The sequence below is a fragment of the Neoarius graeffei genome, chromosome 24 (assembly GCF_027579695.1).
Source record: "Neoarius graeffei isolate fNeoGra1 chromosome 24, fNeoGra1.pri, whole genome shotgun sequence".
Lineage (NCBI taxonomy): Eukaryota > Metazoa > Chordata > Actinopteri > Siluriformes > Ariidae > Neoarius > Neoarius graeffei.
Genome location: NC_083592.1, coordinates 46590064 through 46612817, shown reverse-complemented (window position 1 = coordinate 46612817; position 22754 = coordinate 46590064). Strand labels below are relative to the sequence as shown.

General features: G+C 41.5%; 1 protein-coding gene across 1 annotated transcript in view; it reads left to right on the top strand.

Annotated features, from left to right (window-relative positions):
* The window catches only part of whrnb (whirlin b), a 191102-nt gene that overhangs the window by 129518 nt on the left and 38830 nt on the right, over positions 1-22754 (top strand). Inside the window, exons 6-8 of the mRNA XM_060907385.1 lie at positions 5631-5858; positions 11947-12159; positions 16201-16275. Coding sequence (XP_060763368.1) covers positions 5631-5858; positions 11947-12159; positions 16201-16275 — 516 coding nt within the window. The remainder of the gene's footprint in view (positions 1-5630; positions 5859-11946; positions 12160-16200; positions 16276-22754) is intronic.

Below are 22754 nucleotides of genomic sequence, written 5' to 3'. Positions count from 1 at the left end.
GTCTCAGTAGATTCCATGAAAATTGGCTGATCTTATTGATTTTCCATTAATTTTTGGCGTTTTGGATTAGCTATGATTCGAAAACACATGGTCAATCAACATAATGATTGTTGCTTTGTACAAGGAAAAAAGTGGCATTTAGAGGCATTACATACACTTTATGTTAGGGTTTTGCTGGGATTCGAACCTGGTTCGTTGGTGTGATAATCCAGCAAACCCCCACTAGGCCACCAGGGGGATGACTCAAATGCAGAGGCGTGAGGCGGAAGTAGAAAAAGAATCAAAAGGTTTATTTAAACTATATACACTATATACAAGGCAAAACAAAAGACAAAAAAAACCCAAAGAGTATAATCCAAAAGAAAAGCAAAGTGCAAAAATACAAAAGCTAAGAAGATCAAAAAACACAGTACAAAGGAAACTGGAGATAAACATAACAGCACAAAGACTCCGTGACAAGAGGACTGAACTCAGGGGTATAAATAGACAAACTAATTAAGGACACAGGTGAAGATAATTAGGCAATTAACACAAACACAAAACACAGGAACAGTGGCGGCCTCTAGAGGCCAAAATAAACACGACATGAAAAGGAAATAACAGCGGCCTCTAGAGGCCAAAACAGTCCTAGTCCTAACAGGACCCCCCCCTCTAGGAGCGTCTCCTGACGTTCCCAGGGCGATCCGGATGGGCCGAATGGAAGTCCCGACATAGTTCTTTATCAAGGACATCCCGAGCAGGAACCCAGCAGCGCTCCTCAGGACCATAGCCCTCCCAGACCACCAGATATTGCAACCCGCCGCGGACCCGGCGGGAGTCAAGCAGGCGATTCACAGTGAACACAGTCTGCCCCTGGAAGATGCGGGGGGGTGGGGGGTTCCTAGGGGCAGGGGCATACGTAGACGTCAGTACGGGCCGTAACAGGGAAACATGGAAAGTGGGGTTGATCCTCAGAGTCCGGGGCAACTGGAGCCGGTAGGAGACAGGGTTCACCCTGCGCACCACCTTGAAGGGGCCAATGTAGCGAGGAGCAAGCTTGCGGTTCTCCACCCGCAGTGGAAGGTCCTTAGTGGACAGCCAAACACGCTGCCCAGGGCGGAAAGCGTGTGCAGGTCTTCTATGGCGGTTGGCCTGAGTCTGGTTGGTTCTGGAGGTCTGTATGAGGGTCTTCCTGACCTTGCTCCAGGTCTTGCGACACCGTCTCACATATTGGTTGACCGAGGGCACCCCCGCGTCCTCCTCCTGGTCCGGGAACAGAGGTGGCTGGAACCCGAATTGGCACTGGAATGGCGACAGCTTGGTGGCCGATGACTGCAGGGTGTTGTGGGCGTACTCCGCCCATGGCAGCCAGGTGCTCCACGATGTCGGGTTATCCATAGCCAGGCCTCGCAGGGTGGTTTCCAGGTCCTGGTTGAGCCTCTCCGTCTGACCATTGGACTGTGGGTGAAACCCAGAGGAGAGGCTGGCAGTGGCTCCGATGACCTTGCAGAACCCGTGCCACACTCGGGAGGAGAACTGGGGCCCTCGGTCTGAGACGATGTCCTGTGGAAGACCAAAGACTCGGAAGACATGATTAAACAAAAGTTTCGCAGTTTCAAGAGCAGAGGGGAGTTTGCACAGTGGTATGAAGCGGCAGGCCTTGGAGAATCTGTCAACTAAGACCAAAATGACCGTGTTACCTTGTGACTCAGGGAGACCCGTGATAAAGTCGACTGCCACGTGGGACCAGGGACGCCGGGGAATGGTCAGAGGATGCAGGAGACCCTGGGGACGCTGTCGTGGGTTCTTGGTTCTGGTGCAAACCTCACAGGACAGGACAAATGACCTTACTTCCTTCTCCATGTTAGGCCACCAGAAGCGTCTTTTCAGGAAGTCCAGGGTCCTCCGAGCTCCCGGGTGGGCGGTGAGAGGGGAAGAGTGACCCCACTGGAGAACCTTGGCCCGGGCTTGATGTGGGACGTACAAGAGGCCTGGTGGCCCCGTCCCAGGACCGGGGTCCTGGCGTTGGGCTCGTCGGACAGCCTCCTCAATACCCCAGCGGACAGGGGCCACAATCCGGGACACAGGGATAATAGGCCCGACTTCATTCTCCCTGTTAGTGGCAGAGAACAGTCTGGACAGTGCGTCAGGTTTGGTGTTCTTGGAGCCGGGGCGGTATGAGAGGGTGAAGTCAAACCGACTGAAAAACAGGGCCCACCTAGCCTGTCGAGGGTTCAGTCTCTTGGCTTGCTGGAGGTACTCCAGGTTCTTGTGGTCAGTCCAAACCAGGAATGGATGTTGTGCTCCCTCCAGCCAGTGCCTCCACTCCTCAAGGGCCAGTTTGACCGCTAGCAGTTCTCGATCCCCCACATCGTACCGGGACTCAGCAGGACTCAGACGGTGGGAGAAGTAAGCGCAGGGGTGCAGCTTTCCTTCCGAACGTTGAGAGAGCACCGCGCCGACACCACTGTCCGAGGCGTCCACCTCCACGATGAATGGTTGGGAGGTGTCCGGGAGAACCAGAATGGGTGCCGTGCAGAAGCGGTCCTTGAGGTCTTTGAACGCCTTTTCTGCCTGAGGAGACCAGCCATAAGATCCACCTGTCCCTTTGGTGAGGTCTGACATGGGTGCTGCCACAGAACTGAAGTTCCTGATGAACTTGCGGTAGAAGTTAGCGAATCCTAAGAACCGCTGAACCTCCTTAACGGACTTGGGAGTAGGCCAATCCCGGACGGCCAGGGTCTTGGCAGGGTCCATTTGGAGTTGGCCTGTCCGTACAATAAATCCCAGAAAGGAGACCTCGGGAACATGAAATTCGCATTTCTGGGCCTTGGCGAACAGATTGTTCTGTAGCAGCCTCTGGAGAACCTGGCGGACATGGTGGCGGTGCTCCTGCACGGTCTTGGAAAAGATAAGGATGTCGTCGAGGTAGACAAAAACGTATAGGTTAATCATGTCCCTTAAGACGTCGTTGATTAGGGCCTGAAAAACAGCTGGTGCGTTGGTGAGTCCGAAGGGCATCACCTGGTATTCGTAGTGCCCAGACGGGGTGTTAAAGGCAGTCTTCCACTCGTCTCCCTGTCGGATACGGATGAGGTGGTATGCGTTCCGTAGGTCCAACTTGGTGAAGACGGTGGCGCCTTGGAGCAGGTCGAAAGCTGTGGACATCAGCGGAAGGGGATATCGGTTGCGCACAGTGATCTTATTCAGGCCCCTGTAATCAATACATGGTCGGAGCCCCCCATCCTTCTTGCCGACAAAGAAGAAGCCGGCTCCAGCAGGTGAAGTGGAGGGTCGAATAAACCCAGAGACCAGGGCATCTTTGAGGTATTCCTCCATGGCCTTGCGTTCTGGCTGAGAGAGTGAAAACAGTCTGCCACGAGGAGGGGTAGTCCCAGGGAGCAAGTCGATGGCACAGTCGTAGGCCCGGTGCAGAGGAAGAACGGCGGCCCTGCTCTTGCTGAATACCTCCTTGAGATCCCAGTACTCTGTGGGAACTTGAGATAACTCGGTGAGATCAGGGGGCTCGGCAGGAGACACAGGAGAGCTAGAGAGCAGACAAGAGGCATGGCATGCAGGGCCCCATTCCACAACCTGGCTTGTTACCCAGTCTATGCGAGGGTTGTGGCGAGTAAGCCAAGGAAGGCCTAGAATAACTGGGAACTCAGGTGAAGGAATCAGGTGCAGGGATATTTCTTCCTTGTGACCTTGAGACTGGAGGAAAACTGGAGAAGTAACTTGGGTGACTCTTCCATCACCTAACGCTTGGCCATCGAGGGCAGACACAGACAGTGGGACTTCAAGAGGTGCAGTCGGAATATTGATGCTTTGGGCGAAGTGAATATCCATAAAGTTCCCAGCCGCCCCTGAGTCTATCAAAGCTTGACAAGAGTGGACAGACTCACCCCAGGAGATGGAGACCGGGATGTAGATTCCTTGGCCAGGGAGTCCGGGAGAGAGGGTAGGCCCCGTCACAACCCTCCCTCGGCTGGACGGGGCGGTCCTTTTCCCAAGAGTTCGGGACATGATGCTCGGAAGTGACCAGGCTTGCCACAGTAGATGCAGCACTTGTCCCTCCTTCTGCGCTCCCTCTCAGATGCGGAGAGGCGAGTACGACCCACTTGCATGGGTTCTGGACAGTCACTGAAGGAGGTAGACGGTCTCCAGGTAGAGGTAGGGAGGCTGGGGGGGCTCAAGGCTTGGTGGCGTTCTCTCATCCTGTTGTCCAGACGAATAGCATGTGAGATGAGGGTTTCGAGGTCACTTGGGCATCCAATAGAGGCCAGACCGTCCTTGATGGGGTCAGACAGACCATGGTGGAAGGCTGACACCAGGGCAGTCTCGTTCCATCCACTTACTGCTGCGAGTGTTCGGAACGAGATGGCGTAATCTGCGACGCTTCCTCCTTGCCGGATGGACATGAGCTTTCGGGCTGCGTCGGTACTGATGTCTGCCTGATCGAAGACCCGAAGCATCTCTTCAGAAAACAGCTGGAAATCAAAGCACTCAGGTCCCTGTCTTTGCCAGATAGCAGTAGCCCAGGCTCGCGCCTTACCAGCTAATAAGGTGATCACAAAGGCAATCTTGCGGCGATCCGTAGTGTAGGTGGTAGGCTGAAGCTCAAAGGTGAGTTGACACTGGGTAAGGAACTCTCGGCACTCACTGTGCTTGCCGTCATACCTCTGTGGTGCAGGAAGGCTGGGTTCGCGAGGTGAAGAAGGCAGCATTGCAGGAGGCACTGGAGCAGGAGTGGGAGCTGGATCAGGAGCAGGAACTGGATCAGGAGCAGGAGATGCAGGCAGAGATGTCAGCTGTGCCAGGGTTTTCCCAATTTGCTGAAGCAGTTCCTCGTGGCGAGCGAGGGCCTCACGTTGGCTGGTGAGCGTACGTCCATGAGCGTCCATGGTCGCTCCGAAGCATGTCAAAGCTGCCATAATTCCCTGAAGGTTGGCCGGGTAGACAGTTGAAGCAGCCTCTGCTGAGTCGGTCATGACGGAGTCTTTCTGTTAGGGTTTTGCTGGGATTCGAACCTGGTTCGTTGGTGTGATAATCCAGCAAACCCCCACTAGGCCACCAGGGGGATGACTCAAATGCAGAGGCGTGAGGCGGAAGTAGAAAAAGAATCAAAAGGTTTATTTAAACTATATACACTATATACAAGGCAAAACAAAAGACAAAAAAAACCCAAAGAGTATAATCCAAAAGAAAAGCAAAGTGCAAAAATACAAAAGCTAAGAAGATCAAAAAACACAGTACAAAGGAAACTGGAGATAAACATAACAGCACAAAGACTCCGTGACAAGAGGACTGAACTCAGGGGTATAAATAGACAAACTAATTAAGGACACAGGTGAAGATAATTAGGCAATTAACACAAACACAAAACACAGGAACAGTGGCGGCCTCTAGAGGCCAAAATAAACACGACATGAAAAGGAAATAACAGCGGCCTCTAGAGGCCAAAACAGTCCTAGTCCTAACACTTTAACTCAGAATTTAGTCAGTAACCCAGAGCCTTGACCTCTGAGCTACACCATCTTTGTTGAACCATCTTTGGCAGCTGGTACAGCAAGTCTAAGGTTTGCATGATGTCTGTCTTGGTGCAATTTTTGGCCCATTCTTACAAGGAAAGTTCAGCTACAGAACCTCAGCCTGAGATAACACATCTTCTCTTTGTGTGTTGTAAGGGCGTGTTGTCCCCAGCTCTGGCCCCAGGACTTCTAGGGGCTCGGAGTTCTTTGGAGGAACAGGCCTATCTGCTGCTGACCGAGGCAGAGAGACAGACCATGACCTACTACATCCAGGAGTACCAGTGTGGCCATATTGGTGTAGAGCCTCTTGCTATGGCCCTGTTCGAGCTCTTCAACACACATGCCAAGGTTAAGTATGGAGATAACAAATAGTGTTTGGGGGAGGGGTCTGGATTCCAGCAGAGCATTGCCAAAAGTGCTGTATGAGACATGAAACAGAAGTGGTGCCAGAAATAGCTCTGAGTTTATGACTAGTGAGAATGATGAATGAGTACTTTGTGCGTTTTAAGGGTGGCAGTGTTATAGTTGTATTATTTGTAAGCTTCTCTTTCAGCACCTACGCTAACCTGCTAGATTCCACAACTTCTACCTTTGCTTGTAATGCAAATGCTCCAGTGAAGTGAGGGTTTGATGGAAATCTTACCAAGGTGTATGAACATCTACACCACTAGATTAAATTTTGCCATGTTTATTCAAGTCCATGTGTATCTACCTAGCTTTTTGGGGAGCATTTGTACACTAATGACATACACATATCCTGTAATTCTGTCCAATGATCACTAGACCTGAGTTCCATTAGAGAGTCGACAAACATTTTGGACTTGGCATTTTCTCTAATCAAGCTATGGTTTAAAAAAGCTGGTCTTGTAGCTAATAGGCACATTTGCGTTCATTCACATTTCCATTTGGAAATTTCCAGGAATTAATTTGCTTGTTATAGGACCTTGCTAATGCAAGCTAATTTAGCACAAGTTTCTCTAGCTAGCTTATGTGGATAACACGCTATCTGCAAACATGCTAGTCAGACTTATAACCAGCTTAGAAATTTTAGCCAACTCAAGTCAAGTTGTGTTCAATATTGGGAACAATGAAGATTCAGGAACCATCAAATATATAGGGTCATTCTATGCCAAATCAACAAGAGGTTATGCTCGACCATCTCAGATTTCAATGAAATTTGGAGGGCTCAGAGATACTATTAAAAGAAGTTAATCCCCAAAACTTGAGCTTCCTATCACCAATAGTTTCAGAGATACAGGCATTTGAATTTTTTGATTTTTTTGTTTTTTTGCTCAAAACATACATATTTCAAAGTGCAATATAATCTTTATTATGCAAGATAGAAACCTAAAATTTTGCACAGAGAGACTCAATGTCTTGTACTACAAGCTTCAACTTAGAATTTCAATGCTCATTGTATATTAGATGGTGAGTTTAACAAGAAAATTAAAAAGACAAATTTGCATTTTTTGCATTTTTAACTCATTCTGGAAGCTTGCCTGTGGCAGTAATGCTTAAACTAAGAATGTTATTCAAATCTACACAGAAATATCTACCAATTTCAGTTTTACCAAGTCTCCACTATTCCTAGTTTGTCTGTAATAGGGTTTTGAAATTCGCCGATTTCTAAAACATGCCATTTTCAGTAGCAAGAAATCCAATGTGGGATAGCAGTTAGGAACTTGTAAATTTTTTCAGTAATCCCCAAGACCCATATTTTATATTTCCAAATTTTTGTTCTGTGTCTCTCAAGTATTTTTAAACTACAGGGGTTTAAAAAATCCATTTTCACCAAATTTGAATTTTTGATACATTTTCATATAACTGATATTTGAGGGTTAATAAATGCTTCAATAAGGCTCAAGTAGGTTAGGAGACATGTTTCTTCCTCAATTTTAAATAAAATTTCAATTAATGCTCAGTATTAATTATTTGTAAATTGATTTTAATCTAAGACTGTGCAACATTAGCAATCAATGCCCAGCTATTGTGTACCAGTCAACAGCCAGCCTTATCAATATCAACATAGCACAGTAGGTGACCTTTGATACCAGAACAGGTGGCTCATATCTTATAGTTTTAGAGTCTGTAAACTGCATACTTGTTCAGATAACATTATATTGCTTGGATTATATTAAATACATTGTAATACAGAGCACTGAGAAAATTTACCAATGTTATTAACTGAATGTGTTTCTTTGCAAGGATTGGATATTTTGAATAGTTGACTAGAGAATTTAATTGTAGTTGCTATCAATTTGAGATCAGTATAAATGAGTTTGTTCTTAGACATCTAGAAATGGCTGAACTTCCTCCCTGTTCTATAGGAATTGGACTAAAGAAAGATTCTGACTGCCATAAACTAACATACAACAGAAATTGTAAGTTAAGTGATTTATATGAAAAATGACTGACTTCTTTAGTTTATATATATATACCGTATTTATCCTTATAGAAGCGCCCTCCCTATTTGACGCGCCTCCACGATTTTCAGAGCTAGAATAGTATTTACCAACCATTTTCTTCATTTAACAAACTTTAAATCCAACAAACCACAACAGAGATGTTCAATTTCACCGCTGATTTTTTTTTTTTTTAACCAGAAATCGCGTTAGTAAACATGGACAGTATAAAATACGGACATTCACTCTGCTGCGGATATCAATACGGGTGCGAGCGTGTTGAAAATTATTTCGTAACAAATAGAGAATACGATTGTTTTTGATAGGAGTTGTTAAGGAACATAAAATCTTACCGTATGTATGGATTATCGTATGACATCTCAATATTGCGAGTGACAATGTAAAACGATAATTATATAAGAATCTATAGCTTTACTACAACGATGTGTCGTTATAGTACTATCGTTTTAACACAATGTATTTTGTTTTCCATTTTCAGAGACATAAAACCACATGTGATCTAGTTAATTTCAGGATGGAGAGTATCCAGTGAGTCCAGTTACAGGAATGATTGCACGTGATTGCACTTGTAAAGTCATTTTACTACCCTCGACATTTTCTGCGTGTTTTCTTAATTTAAAAGCAGTGGAATAGATGCTTGTACCTTTCTATTATTGTCTTCTTGCTAGAATATCAACCAAATTATCCCACAAAAGTTGTTTTGTTGAGTGTTTGATGTGTTAGACTGTTTAAACGTTTTTTCCATTGGGGTATTATATTTATTTATTTTTTTTCTTTACCAAATTCTAACAGAAAACGAGAGCGCCCGAAAGGGAAAGCTGAGCCGAGCCGCCTCACGGCTGTAATGCAAATTGCTTTCCTCCTCAGTATGCAAGTGCGCTTCCATGTCAGGGAAAAATAAACTACCTCTGCTGCCTATGTAGTGCCCTATTTATACAAATAGGAATCATTCAGGATTCAGCCATGACACGGAGCAAAAACATGGCTGAATCCTGAATGACTCCTATTTGTATAAATAGGGCACTACATAGGCAGCAGTGGTAGTTTCTTTTTCCCTGACATGGAAGCGCACTTGTATACTGAGGAGGAAAGCAATTTGCATTACAGCCGTGAGGCGGCTCGGCTCAGCTTTCCCTTTCGGGCGCTCTCATTTTCTGTTAGAATTTGAATTGTGACGTCACTACAAATAGTTTACTTACCAATGTTATCCTTATAAGCGAGCTGGACATTGTTTAATTGACTTTTTGGACATATAACTATATTTTCATGTGTTTCAAAATAAATGTTTTAAATTCCGATGATTTTGTCATGTTCGATTTTTGTCATTTAAGGGTCGAAATTAACGCTCCCCCTTCATGTTTTGCATCGCGCCTGGGCGCGTTTATTAGGATAAATACGGTATATATATTTAATGAAAAATGTGAAATGTTCATATATTATTTAGCTTATTTCAAAATGATATTTTTAAAACCATATTTCTGTGACATGAACACAAGTAAAATGTTTCCTTATCTATACAAATCATTTAGTTGTATTTATCAGTCCTTAATCATCAATAAAATGGAAATAATATCAAAAATTCAAATTTGGAAAAAATGGATTTTTTAAACACCTGTAGCTCAGAAATACTTGAGAGACACAGAACAAAAACTTGGAAATATAAAATATGGGTCTAGGAGATTACTGAAAAAAAATTACAAGTTCCTAACTGCTATACCACATTGGAATCTGCTACTGAAAATGGCATGTTTTAGAAATCCACGAATTTCAAAACCCTATTACAGGCAAACTAGGAATAGTGGAGACTTGGTAAAACTGAAATTGGTAGATATTTCTGTGTAGATTTGAATAACATTCTTAGTTTAAGCATTACTGCCACAGGCAAGCTTCCAGAATGAATTAAAAATGCAAAAAATGCAAATTTGTCTTTTTAATTTCCTTGTTAAAATCACCATCTAATATACAATGACCATTGAAATTCTAAGTTGAAGCTTGTAGTACAAGACATTGAGTCTCTCTGTGCAAAATTTTAGGTTTCTATCTTGCATAATAAAGATTATATTACACTTTGAAATATGTATGTTTTGAGCAAAATGCAAAAAAATCGAAAAATTCAAATGCCTGTATCTCTGAAACCGTTGGAGATAGGAAGCTCAAATTTTGGGGATTAACTTCTTTTAATACTATCTCTGAGCCCTCCAAATTTCATTGAAATCTGAGATGGTCGAGCATAAATTTGTCAGATATTTGTTGATTTGGCATGGAATGACCCTATAGTCTAGAACCTGGCTTAGACATGTATGCACTTAATTTAGGAGAGGATAACTCAACTGTTATAGGCTAATTTGACCCCAAGGAATAACTTGGGATGTGTGCTAAAAGCGCTATCTGGGGCGAACAGGCCGAAAATTACCAATTCAAGATGGCCGCCGGTATTACGGTATTATTATTGTTGCTCTTCATGTTCCTGACCCTGGTTTATGTGACACATAAACAGTAATAATATGATGTTAAAAGTTGCATTGTTGGCTGTTAAACATTTAGGCTCTCAAGATATTGCTGCCTACTAAAGGAACAAGTTTTGTTTTGTATTTTTCAATTTAAGTTAACATTCCATTGATTATAATAGTATGATTGAAAATACAATTTCTTTATATTAATCAAATGCTTGCTTTCTTATACTCTCCTAAATTATGTGCATAGGTCTCCCAATTCCAAGATTTCATGTTTGAGGTAGGGTTATTCTGTTTTTCACATGTTTTCTGTGAAACTGCAATTTTGGCCAATTTTTGGTGTTTTTTTTTTTTTTTTACCTTGCCCTTGACCATAGCTTATTCCCTTTTCCTTCAATCATGAAAGTGATGTCACTAATGGATTCTCCATACCCAATAACCCATAAAATGAGGTATTGCACATACTTCTGTAGTGAGTGGTTCAAAAATTGACATTTTCAATATGGCTACCGGCAGCCATCTTGGATTGGTCATTTTCGACCTGTTCGCCCCGGATAGCAATTTTGGCACACATCCCAAATTGTTCCTTGGGTTCAAATTAGCCTATAACAGTTGAGTTATTCTCTCCTAAATTATGTACATACATATCTAACCCAGGTCCTCTACTAATGCTGATACTAGCAAGAACTAGCAAGTCAGAGGGAAGAAATTAATGTTACACGCACCATGCTAAAAGATATAACATGTGATGAGATATAATTAACAGTTATTCCACAAAATCGAGTCGTACATAAGCCATGTGTGACAAGATTGAGCGGAATAACTGTTTTATTCTATCCACATTGACTGGATTTTGAGAAACAGAGCATTTTGATTTTTTGCAAATTTGATAAATAAAAACTTTGAACAAAACGTCAGACAAAATCATTTCTGCTTAGAATGTGAACAAACTGGCGAAATGACAGTAGCAATTTGTGGAAAATGCTATAATAATAATTCTTGAAAAATAAAATGATACGTTCATACCATCAAATACTTTTATTCCATATTTTGTTGCTTTTTTATTTTTTGGGAGTTTTATTTTCGAGCAGATAATTTTTTCATCCTTAACTGGTTCAGTAACACACTCCGCCATCTTCTTCTTCTTCTTCTTCTTCTTTTTTAGGTTTTTTTGGCAGTTGGCAAACCAACTTAAAGGTGCATTACCACCACCAACTGGGCTGGAATGTGGAACAGGAGATATTGGGGAGAAAAAAACTATATTCTTTTGGCTATTTCTGTTTCTTTTACATACTTGATAACAAAGTGATCTATCTGACTCGATGCGCGCCACCATTTTGTTTTTCTCTACTCATGGTATATGAGCTGATATCCTAGTAGTAGAGCAGCCAATCAGCGCACACGATTGCTCATATCCAGTGAATGTGGATAGAATAATTGGTGTTATAAAACATGATGTCTTCTTTTGTGGATAAAATTCTGCTTAATGCGACCAGCAGCTGCCATTTAAATGCAGTGTGAAGTGCGTAACTGATGTTTTCCTGTGTACTCTTTCTCCAGCTTACCTTGCTGGCAGAGGTGCGTACACTGATTGCTCCTCAGGATCTGGAGCGTTTTGACGGACAGGTCGTTCACCATGAGATGGAGGCATGGAGGGTGAGACATGGAAGTCTGGGCTTGCTGCACCATGCCAAGCCCATCTGCAGCTCTCATCCTGAGGGTCATGTTCCAACCGCCTGCCAGCTCACTGCTTCAGCAATGGGCTATGCTAAGGCAAGTGTGTGTGTGTGTGTGTGTGTGTGTGTGTGTGTGTGTGTGTGTGTGTGTGTGTGTGTGTGTGTGTGTGCCCATCTGTCTGTCACTGTGTGTGGATGAATCCTCTAGATAGTTTTGCCCTTTTCTCTGATTGGTTAGGTTTCTGACATGTCAAAGGTGTCATGCTTTTGTTGCTGTAGCAGGATGATGCACTGCAGGGAACGGGTGCTTTTACTGGACATTATTTCGGACGCATGAGTTATTCTAAAGCGCACAGAAGAAAATCAAACAGGAAAATGCAAAATGCAATAAGTGTTTCTTCTTCTTCTTCTTCTTCTTCTTCTTCTTCTTCACAATGTAATCAAATGGATTTGCACTTTTATGAGCATGCATTTGCAATGCTTTATTACGTCCAGTGTGTTTTGTTTGGACTTTAATAATCATGTCCCATGCTCTTGCTGGCTAATTGTATGAGTTGATGCTAGTCAGTATTCTGGATTGTAAATTCTTTCCACATGAATTGCAAGTGATTAGACTAACAACTCGTTATTCTTGCTGCACTGGCTCATATTTTAAGCTTGAGAGCAATATTCTTTGAACAACAACAACAACAGCGAGATATGGGGTCTTTTATGGTAATTTGGAGGTAGTTAGTTGTAAGGCTACACAATATGGACAAAACTAGCAGTATATTTAACAGTTATTCTACAAAATTGAGTCGAACATGAGCTGATAGCCGATGAGGCATGTAGCACCGAGTTGGCTCTAAGCCATGTATGACAAGATTGAGTGGAATAATTGTTTGATTCGATCCACATTCACTGGATTTTGAGAAATGGAGCATTTTTATTTTTACTTTTTGCAAAGTCGATAAATAAAAACTTTATACAAAACGTCCGACAAAATCATTTCCGCTTAGAAGGTAAATAAACCGGCGAAATGACAGGAGCAATTTGTGAAAAATGCTATAATAATAATAATAATAATAATAATCTCACCTCATCATCTCTAGCCGCTTTATCCTGTTCTACAGGGTCGCAGGCAAGCTGGAGCCTATCCCAGCTGACTACGGGCGAAAGGCGGGGTACACCCTGGACAAGTTGCCAGGTCATCACAGGGCTGACACATAGACACAGACAACCATTCACACTCACATTCACACCTACGGTCAATTTAGAGTCACCAGTTAACCTAACCTGCATGTCTTTGGACTGTGGGGGAAACCAGAGCACCTGGAGGAAACCCACGCGGACACGGGGAGAACATGCAAACTCCGCACAGAAAGGCCCTCGTTGGCCACGGGGCTCGAACCCGGACCTTCTTGCTGTGAGGCGACAGCGCTAACCACTACACCACCATGCCGCCCATAATAATAATAATAATTATTATTATTATTGAAAAATAAAAAATATACATTCTTACCATCAAATACTTTCCTTCCATATTTTGTTGCTTTTTTGTATTTTGGGGGGGTTTTGTTTTCGAGTAGAGTTTTTATTTCATCCTCGGTTGGTTGAGCAGCACGCTCCGCCATTTTGTTTTTCTCTACTCACAGTATATGAGCTAATATCCTAGTAATAGAGTAGCCAATCAGAGCGCACGATTGCTCATATCCAGTGAATGTGGATAGAATAAATAGTGATTATACTGCTACACACTGAAATTGTCCATGTATTAAGACTAACTTCTGACGCTATGGTTCAAATTTACCTTGCATTAATTAGACCAAAATTATTGGGATTTAACAATTGGCTTTACATCACAATTAGCTTGAGAGTTTGCATCTTAATGGTGTGAAGGTGTCAATTAATTTTCGATAACAGCAGCTCTGACAGTGTGTAATTGCTGATATGGTGAAGTTTTGGGGGGGTTTTGATGAGAAGTTTAAGTATTTTTTGACAAGTTTCCAGTGTCAGTGCTTCATAACAGTCTGAAGTTCCTTAAGTTTTCAGGACTCGGAAGAGTTTGAGATGTCTTGGTAATATGACAAGCTGTTTTTTTTTTTTTTTAGTCAAGAGAAAGAAAAAGAAAGGCTGGGGATAGAGCTACTATTTATGGATACTATAATGTCAGTGAAAATGGGAAGCTCTACAAGACTAAATGTATCTATAACTCGATAAAAAATGCAGCATAATGTTCCTCAATGAAAAACAAATTGTAATCATTGGCTATGGTTTAAGATGAATAAAATACTTCAGGACTTTGTTATTGGTAATGGAATGAATTTTTTGGTGGTAACAGGAGCTCTTCCATTACACCATGCCGTCATTGATTATTTTCCTATAACAGCATATCCCCTAAGCGTTTTATTCCTTATTTACCAAAACATACATAGTCTACTGAGCTATCATATAGAATAGCTTTCAGTAAGTTGATTCTATATGACGATTCTATAAGATTTACAGTGCTGTGCAAAAGTCTTAGACCCCTTATTATTTTTTTCCATACAAACTTTGTTATAGATTTCTATTTTATGACTTCTACATTATCGAATCAGTAACATTTTCGAGTTCCAAATGTTAATTTTTTTTCCAGCACAAAATTAAATGTTGCAGGGGAAAAAAAAAGTTTGTATCTGAGCAGCATATTCCATAAGAGAGCAGTTTTCAGATTAAAAAAGAAAACATAATGAAGGCTACTGGGTTTTGGTGCAAAATGAAGAAGCGAGTGCGACAGTCAAAGTGTCCAGAAGAACTGTGGCTGGTTCTGTAAGATGCTCAGTAAAACCTACAGCTCATTTCCTTATCAAACTGCACTCACTGTACCTGAGACTACTATTTTTTTTAAAAAGCAAAGGGTCGTCTCACACCAAATATTGACTTTGTTTCATTTATTATGGCTTACTTTATTATGTTTATAGTATTAATGTTGAAACATTTCATTTCATTATTTTTAAGCCATTTTTGGTCTACAGCATTTCTTTACATGTGCCTAAGACTTTTGCACACTACTGTATATGGATCCAGGACTTTTTTTGTTTGTTTGTTTGTTTATTTGTTCCCAACATAACTCAAAAAGTAGTGAACGGATTTGGATGACATTTGGTGGACAGCTTTAGTATCATCCTAGGTTCATGTGGTTTGATTTTGATCCTGATAATATGTAGCTTTGTGGAGGAATGCACTCTAAAATAACTAGAATGACACTCGGTAATGTTATAATTTTGACCAAGGTCAGCCGGTCAGTATTTTAATACTTTATTCTTTTTATTACAAACATCCTACGGAATGGGCGGCACGGTGGTGTAGTGGGTAGCACTGTCGCCTCACAGCAAGAAGGTCCGGGTTCGAGCCCCGTGGCCGGCGAGGGCCTTTCTGTGCGGAGTTTGCATGTTCTCCCCGTGTCCGCGTGGGTTTCCTCCGGGTGCTCCGGTTTCCCCCACAGTCCAAAGACATGCAGGTTAGGTTAACTGGTGACTCTAAATTGACCGTAGGTGTGAATGTGAATGTGAATGGTTGTCTGTGTCTATGTGTCAGCCCTGTGATGACCTGGCGACTTGTCCAGGGTGTACCCCGCCTTTCGCCCGTAGTCAGCTGGGATAGGCTCCAGCTTGCCTGCGACCCTGTAGAAGGATAAAGCGGCTAGAGATAATGAGATGAGACATCCTACGGAATATGATCAAACAAAATGCTCGAACAAATTGATCAAACAAGGCGAATTGTATGTCTGAGAGGGGGAAAATGTCTATACTGGACTCCTTGGTTGTGTTTACATCCCACTGTACCTGAGACTTCTATTTTTTTTTTTAAGCAAAGGGTCATCTCACACCAAATATTGACTTTGTTTCAGTTATCATGGCTTACTGCTGACTGTTTATAGTATTTTTTAAATGTTGTAACATTTCATTTCATTTCATTTCATTATTTCTAAACCATTTTTGATCTCCAGCATTTCTTTACATGTGCTGAAGACTTTTGCACAGTACTGGATATGAATGTTACATATTTTAGTGATGTAGGAATTGTGCAGGGAAGTTTGGTTACACTGATTTGAGACTGATATTGTACCAGTGCAGATGAATTGTTTGTGGGATGACGCAAATGATTTGTGCTTTTGCAGAATGAGTGCAGGATGGATGGAAGCATGGAGGCAGGACCTGCGGGGGCTTTTAACTCCCTACCGGAAATAGCTTTGGTAAGTACAGTATGAGAGAGAGAGAGAGAGAGAGAGAGAGAGAGAGAGAGAGAGAAGCCTTGCTGTCACTGAAAGCCATCATGCATGACGAAGCCAGCTGAGACAACCATTAGGCATTTGAGTACCTGCGTTTTCTCCCTCGCCTTAGACGATATGATTGTGACATTATTACAGTGTAATAGAAAATAGCACATGATTTAAAATAAAACAACATCTAATTATATCTCAAAAGCATTCTGTCTCATTCCAGTTCACAGGCATGTCTCTCATAACACATTTGCTATTTGGAAAAAGCTCTAAATGTGTGAAGTATTCACAATAAAATAAAACGCTTAATTTCCTAAGTTTCCTAGTAAAAAGGTTTAGTTTCCTCTGGTTTTTATTTATTTATTTATTTAGATAATTAATTTCAGTTATGCACTCGTAGTTGTAACTACACTTTAAGCACATCAGTATTACAGATACCAGACAGCAGCACATTGTGATTTAATTTCAGAACGTGCTGACATTTTGAAATGAAATATCAATCTCTGAAATGTCAGGATGGTTTTTCTATGGTCTAATGTACACTCCTGTAATTACATTGTCCGTTTAATGCACCAGTCAGGAGTCGGTGCACGTGACAGGTTAGCGTTGAGCTGCAACAGATTTCAAATAATAGCACATCTGAAATTCACAACAGGAGCTATTAAAAAAAGTCGGATTTGTGAAAGTGATGTGGAAGCAAATGCAGAGTTTAACTGGGGATTTGACTAAAATCGCTGTCACAGTCCACAGCCAGGTTTTAGAGGACACTGCAAACAAAGGCACATCGATGATCTTAACCCAGGCAATTAAACCAGGCTCCACAAATGCCCTGTACCAAATAGCACACTTGCAGCCTTATGGTACTCCTTTGCGCATGCCGATGAGGTATGCAGGGCCGTATGGTATCCCATTTCTCATTTTACGGCTTCAAAAGGATGCTCATGAGCACCCTTAATGCAATCTGTGGTGAAGCATGTATCAAAGTGGATTCAGTAGTGGACTCTTACCCAGAACTTTTTGTGATTGTTAGCGAGGACTGATCACAACGAATAAGTTGGGTGACAGCAAAGAGCAACAGCATTTACATTAAAGCCAGTGACTTTACCACACCAAGCATTTGAAGTAATGAGAAGGTTCTTTGTTCCTTCCTTGCCTAATGCATGCAGCAGAGTTGCTGAATTTTACACAAAATGCATTTTAACATCAGAAGATGCGACTACAATTTATTGAAAAATATGAAAGTTTTCTGTTGTCGCCAGTAAAAAAAAAAAAAAAAACAGCAGATGAGCCAGTCGACAATCTGAATCTAGAACAATAACCATTGTGCAAACACAGTATTAACTGACCCCATGGAAGCTCTGCCCCGTTCCCCGTCTCACACTGTCTAGGTAAATGGAGGATGACTTTTAGGTCATTAATGTGAAATAAAATCTATCAGCATTTATTCTATCCACATTCACTGGATATGAGCAATCGCACGCTCTGATTGGCTACTCTACTACTAGGATATCAGCTCATATACCGTGTGTAGAGAAAAAGAAAATGGCAGAGCGTGTTGCTGAACCAACTGAAGACGAAATAAAAAATCTACTCGAAAACAAAACCCTTAAAAATCAAAAAAGCAACAAAATATGGAATAAAAGTATCTGATGGTAAGAATGTATCTTTTTTATTTTTCAAGAATCATTATTATCGCATTTTTAAAAAATTGCTACTGTCATTTCACCTGTTTGTTTACATTCTAAGCAGAAATGATTTTGTCGGACATTTTTTATAAAGTTTTTATTTATCAAATTTGCAAAAAGTAAAAATAAAAATGCTCCGTTTCTCAAAATCCAGTGAATGTGGATAGAATAAAACAGTTATTCCACTCAATCTTGTCGTACATGGCTTAGAGCAGTGTTTCGCAAAGTGTGGTGGTCCGCGAGAGACCTCAAGTGGTCCACGAGGTGATCTACAAATGTAGTCAGCATTTTCAAGATAAGCTAGCGTATGGCAGATTCTACCGTAACTGGATCCATTAACCACTTGCCCACAAAATAAGAAATTTTTCTTGTCCTTTTTTCAGTGAGGTAATATTTTCAAGATTGAAAATATGGTATTTGGTCTTCTAAAACAGCACGTCATTTAAAAATACACTGAGTATATCAATAAAAAAATTTTAAAGAATAAAGTTCTATTTCTTTTACATATTTGACAGACATAACTCCTGTTTTAAAAATCTCTTTCATTATCCCTGTTGCTATCGTCAGTGAATTTCTGTCAGATGACCTGACGATAGACTCGGCCATTATGGATCTTTGGTAGTTATCGTGTGGAAGCAGGCTTTATCATTTTTGGGTGTCAACAGATAGAGTTGAAATAGATTAACAGCGAAAAAACTATTTCGTTCACGAGAGAAGCCCACAGTTACAGTGGTGCTTGAAAGTTTGTGAACCCTTTAGAATTTTCTATATTTCTGCATAAATATGACCTAAAACATCATCAGATTTTCACACAAGTCCTAAAAGTAGATAAAGAGAACCCAGTTAAACAAATGAGACAAAAATATTATACTTGGTCATTTATTTATTGAGGAAAATGATCCAATATTACATATCTATGAGTGGCAAAAGTATGTGAACCTTTGCTTTCAGTATCTGGTGTGACCCCCTTGTGCAGCAGTAACTGCAACTAAACGTTTCTGGTAACTGTTGATCAGTCCTGCACACTGGCTTGGAGGAATTTTAGCCCATTCCTCCGTACAGAACAGCTTCTGCTCTGGGATGTTGGTGGGTTTCCTCACATGAACTGCTCGCTTCAGGTCCTTCCACAACATTTCGATTGGATTAAGGTCAGGACTTTAACTTGGCCATTCCAAAACATTAACTTTATTCTTCTTTAACCATTCTTTGGTAGAACAACTTGTGTGCTTAGGGTCGTTGTCTTGTCGCATGACCCACCTTCTCTTGAAATTCAATTCATGGACAGATGTCCTGACATTTTCCTTTAGAATTCACTGGTATAATTCAGAATTCATTGTTCCATCAATGATGGCAAGCCGTCCTGGCCCAGATGTAGCAAAACAAGCCCAAACCATGATACTACCACCACCATGTTTCACAGATGGGACAAGGTTCTTATGCTGGAATGCAGTGTTTTCCTTTCTCCAAACATAACGCTTCTCATTTAAACCAAAATGTTCTATTTTGCTCTCATCCATCCACAAAACATTTTTCCAATAGCCTTCTGGCTTATCCACGTGATCTTTAGCAAACTGCAGACAAGCAGCAATGTTCTTTTTGGAGAGCAGTGGCTCTCTCTTTGCAACCCTGCCATGCACACCGTTGTTGTTCAGTGTTCTCCTGATGGTGGACTCATGAACATTAACATTAGCCAATGTGAGAGAGGCCTTCAGTTGTTTAGAAGTTACCCTGGGGTCCTTAGTGACCTTGCCGACTATTACACGCCTTGCTCTTGGAGTGATCTTTGTTGGTCGACCACTCCTGGGGAGGGTAACAATGGTCTTGAATTTCCTCCATTTGTTCACAATCTGTCTGACTGTGGATTGGTGGAGTCCAAACTCTTTAAAGATGGCTTTGTAACCTTTTCCAGTCTGATGAGCATCAATAACGCTTTTTCTGAGGTCCTCAGAAATCTCCTTTGTTTGTGCCATGATACATTTCCACAAACATGTGTTGCGAAGATCAGACTTTGATAGATCCCTGTTCTTTAAATAAAACAGGGTGCCCACTCACACCTGATTGTCATCCCATTGATTGAAAACACCTGACTCTAATTTCACCTTCAAATTAACTGCTAATCCTAGAGGTTCACATACTTTTGTCACTCACAGATATGTAATATCGGATCATTTTCCTCAATAAATAAATGACCAAGTATAATATTTTTGTCTCATTTGTTTAACTGGGTTCTCTTTATCTACTTTTAGGACTTGTGTGAAAATCTGATGATGATTTAGGCCATATTTATGCAGTAATATAGAAAATTCTAAAGGGTTCACAAACTTTCAAGCACCACTGTATTTTTAAAAAATGCTATCGTCAGTCTGTCAGTCTAATGCACCTGACGATAGCAAAATTCAAGCCCTCACCACGCACATGTTGACTGACGCAAAGAGGAAATTCTACTGCGCATGATTTTTGCGACAGCAGACATTTACTTCCGGGCAAGACTTGGAGTTCTGACAGCTAGATTTCATCAAATAAATCAAGGTAAGATTTTCTGTCAGCTATCCTGACGATAGAAATTTTTGACGATAGAAACATTGAGAATATATTTGTGCATTCATATTTAAATTTTTCTGGAGGAAAACTATCGTAAGTTGAGATAAATCAGAGCCACTTGCGACCCTTTCAGCCGACAGGCCATTTCAATGTGTTATTTCCCCGCGAAAGTGACACAATCATGTCTATCGTCACTGTTCTGACAATTATTGTTGATATTTCAACTTTGAAAATAAATTTTATCTTTTTTATTTCAATATTTTATTTTATTATTTGGTTCTAGTGATGAGGTATTTAATATTATGACTAAATTTGTCAGATTAATAATGTAAGAAACAGTTTTGTTGCTATTGTCATCTAGAGTGTCTGTCAGAATATGATGGTAGACGTTAATCTGTCAGGTTTTGATGATAGAAACCGATGTGTTTCTATTGTCATTTAGCATGTCTGTCATGTCAGGCTTTTATTAATTAGTTACCAGGACTACTGTCCTAAAATTTACTGTGAATGTCCAAGACCCCAAATGCTACTAGAAAAACTTAATAGAATGATCAAAATAATCAATTCAGCAATTTAAGGAGATGGGACTTAACTGGCCTCTGTTATGGTAGAATCTGCCGTATGCTTTGTAACATTATTAGAAAGTTAAATTTATCCAATCTTGTTTTTAATGGCAATCAAATGGGCCGGTAATTTCATCATTATTATTATTTAAAAAGCGTTCTGCATCTGAATTTGCACCACATAAAACTTGTAGTGTGCACGCAGGGGCACCGCTGGGGGGGGGGGAGTTAGGATGATTCTAAGGGCCTGGCACTGACAGGGGGGCCTGTGAGGGATATTAATATTATTTTAATATTATTGCCTTGTGTAAGTTTTTGAAATAAAATTTCATTTCATCTGTTAAAATAAGCAAATTATACATCGTTATGATTTGCTATAACATTTTTCTTGAATTATTTATGATATTGTCATTTCACCCCTCCACCCTTTTTACTAATGGTACAGTCTGATTCTGGGAGCGGGACACGTGAAATGTGTAGCTCCGTGTGTGCACAGTGCCGCTATTAGTGCCGCTATTAATTATTGTATAATTAAGGTGGGGTTTACATTAGACCGTATCAGCGGATCATCAGATTAACGTTTTTAAAAACGATTAGCGTGCACACAGCAACGCCAATACACGATTCGTGTGCACACAGCAACGCCAATACACGGATACGCTAATCACATGACTAATTCGGCACGTAAGTTGAGAAATGTGTCAGTGCGGCTCATCGTTTCCTCCTCAGCGGCTGCGCTCCAAATCACTCCGCCCTGAACAGCGAGTGCCCTCTGGAGGGTGCGCACTCCGGCCCTGCGCAGCTCACAGAGCGCGCGAGTGAAGCGCACGAGCAGTGATTCGGGACTGAGCCGCTGTGCGCAAGTCACTTACCACTTGCAAGTGGAAGGATGGCAAGCCTAAAGACAATCATAACTACACAATGGGCAGTATTTGCATCAGTATTTGCAGTATTTTCATACTTTTATACTCTTTAGTGAAAGGTGATACAAGGCGGAAGTCCGTGCCGTTTTTCAGCAGTCGCGTCACATGACCAACGCCAGCGAATCAGGAAGGTGGATGTCACAGTGACGTTGTCCAATGACGACGCCAGCTAGAGCTCAGCGCAGCGTATCCACGTATTCTCAATGTTTACACAGCACTGGACCAGACACGATCTGGATTGAATACGTGGACCCTGGCGGATTCCCGTTTCCCGGCGTTTCCAGGCGTTTTAATGTAAACGGACAGTGCATCCGCGAAGAAAATGAGACAGATACGGTCTAATGTAAACTTGGCCTAAGTCTAGATGTTTTGCCATTGTTCATGTGTGGATTTGTTGATATTGTTAAGTATTTAACTTTAATATTTTGCACATTAGCTGTGGTCAGAGATATCATTGCTATTGTTCATGTGTGGATTTATTGATACTGTTGCTAAGTATTTAACTTAAATATTCGAGCATTTGCTGTGTTTTCTAATAAATGTGTGATGCCTAAAATAAACCAAAAACACTTAGTGGATTTTTTGCAGTGCACTATGGAATTGTATCAAAAACTAGTGTAGTTATTCATCAAGGCATACATTTGATCACATACAATAAGTCAATAAATGGAGGAAACAAAGAAATACATTTTGTAATCCTGATTATTGATGATGTTTGCTGGAGGGCTCTGGAGTATCCA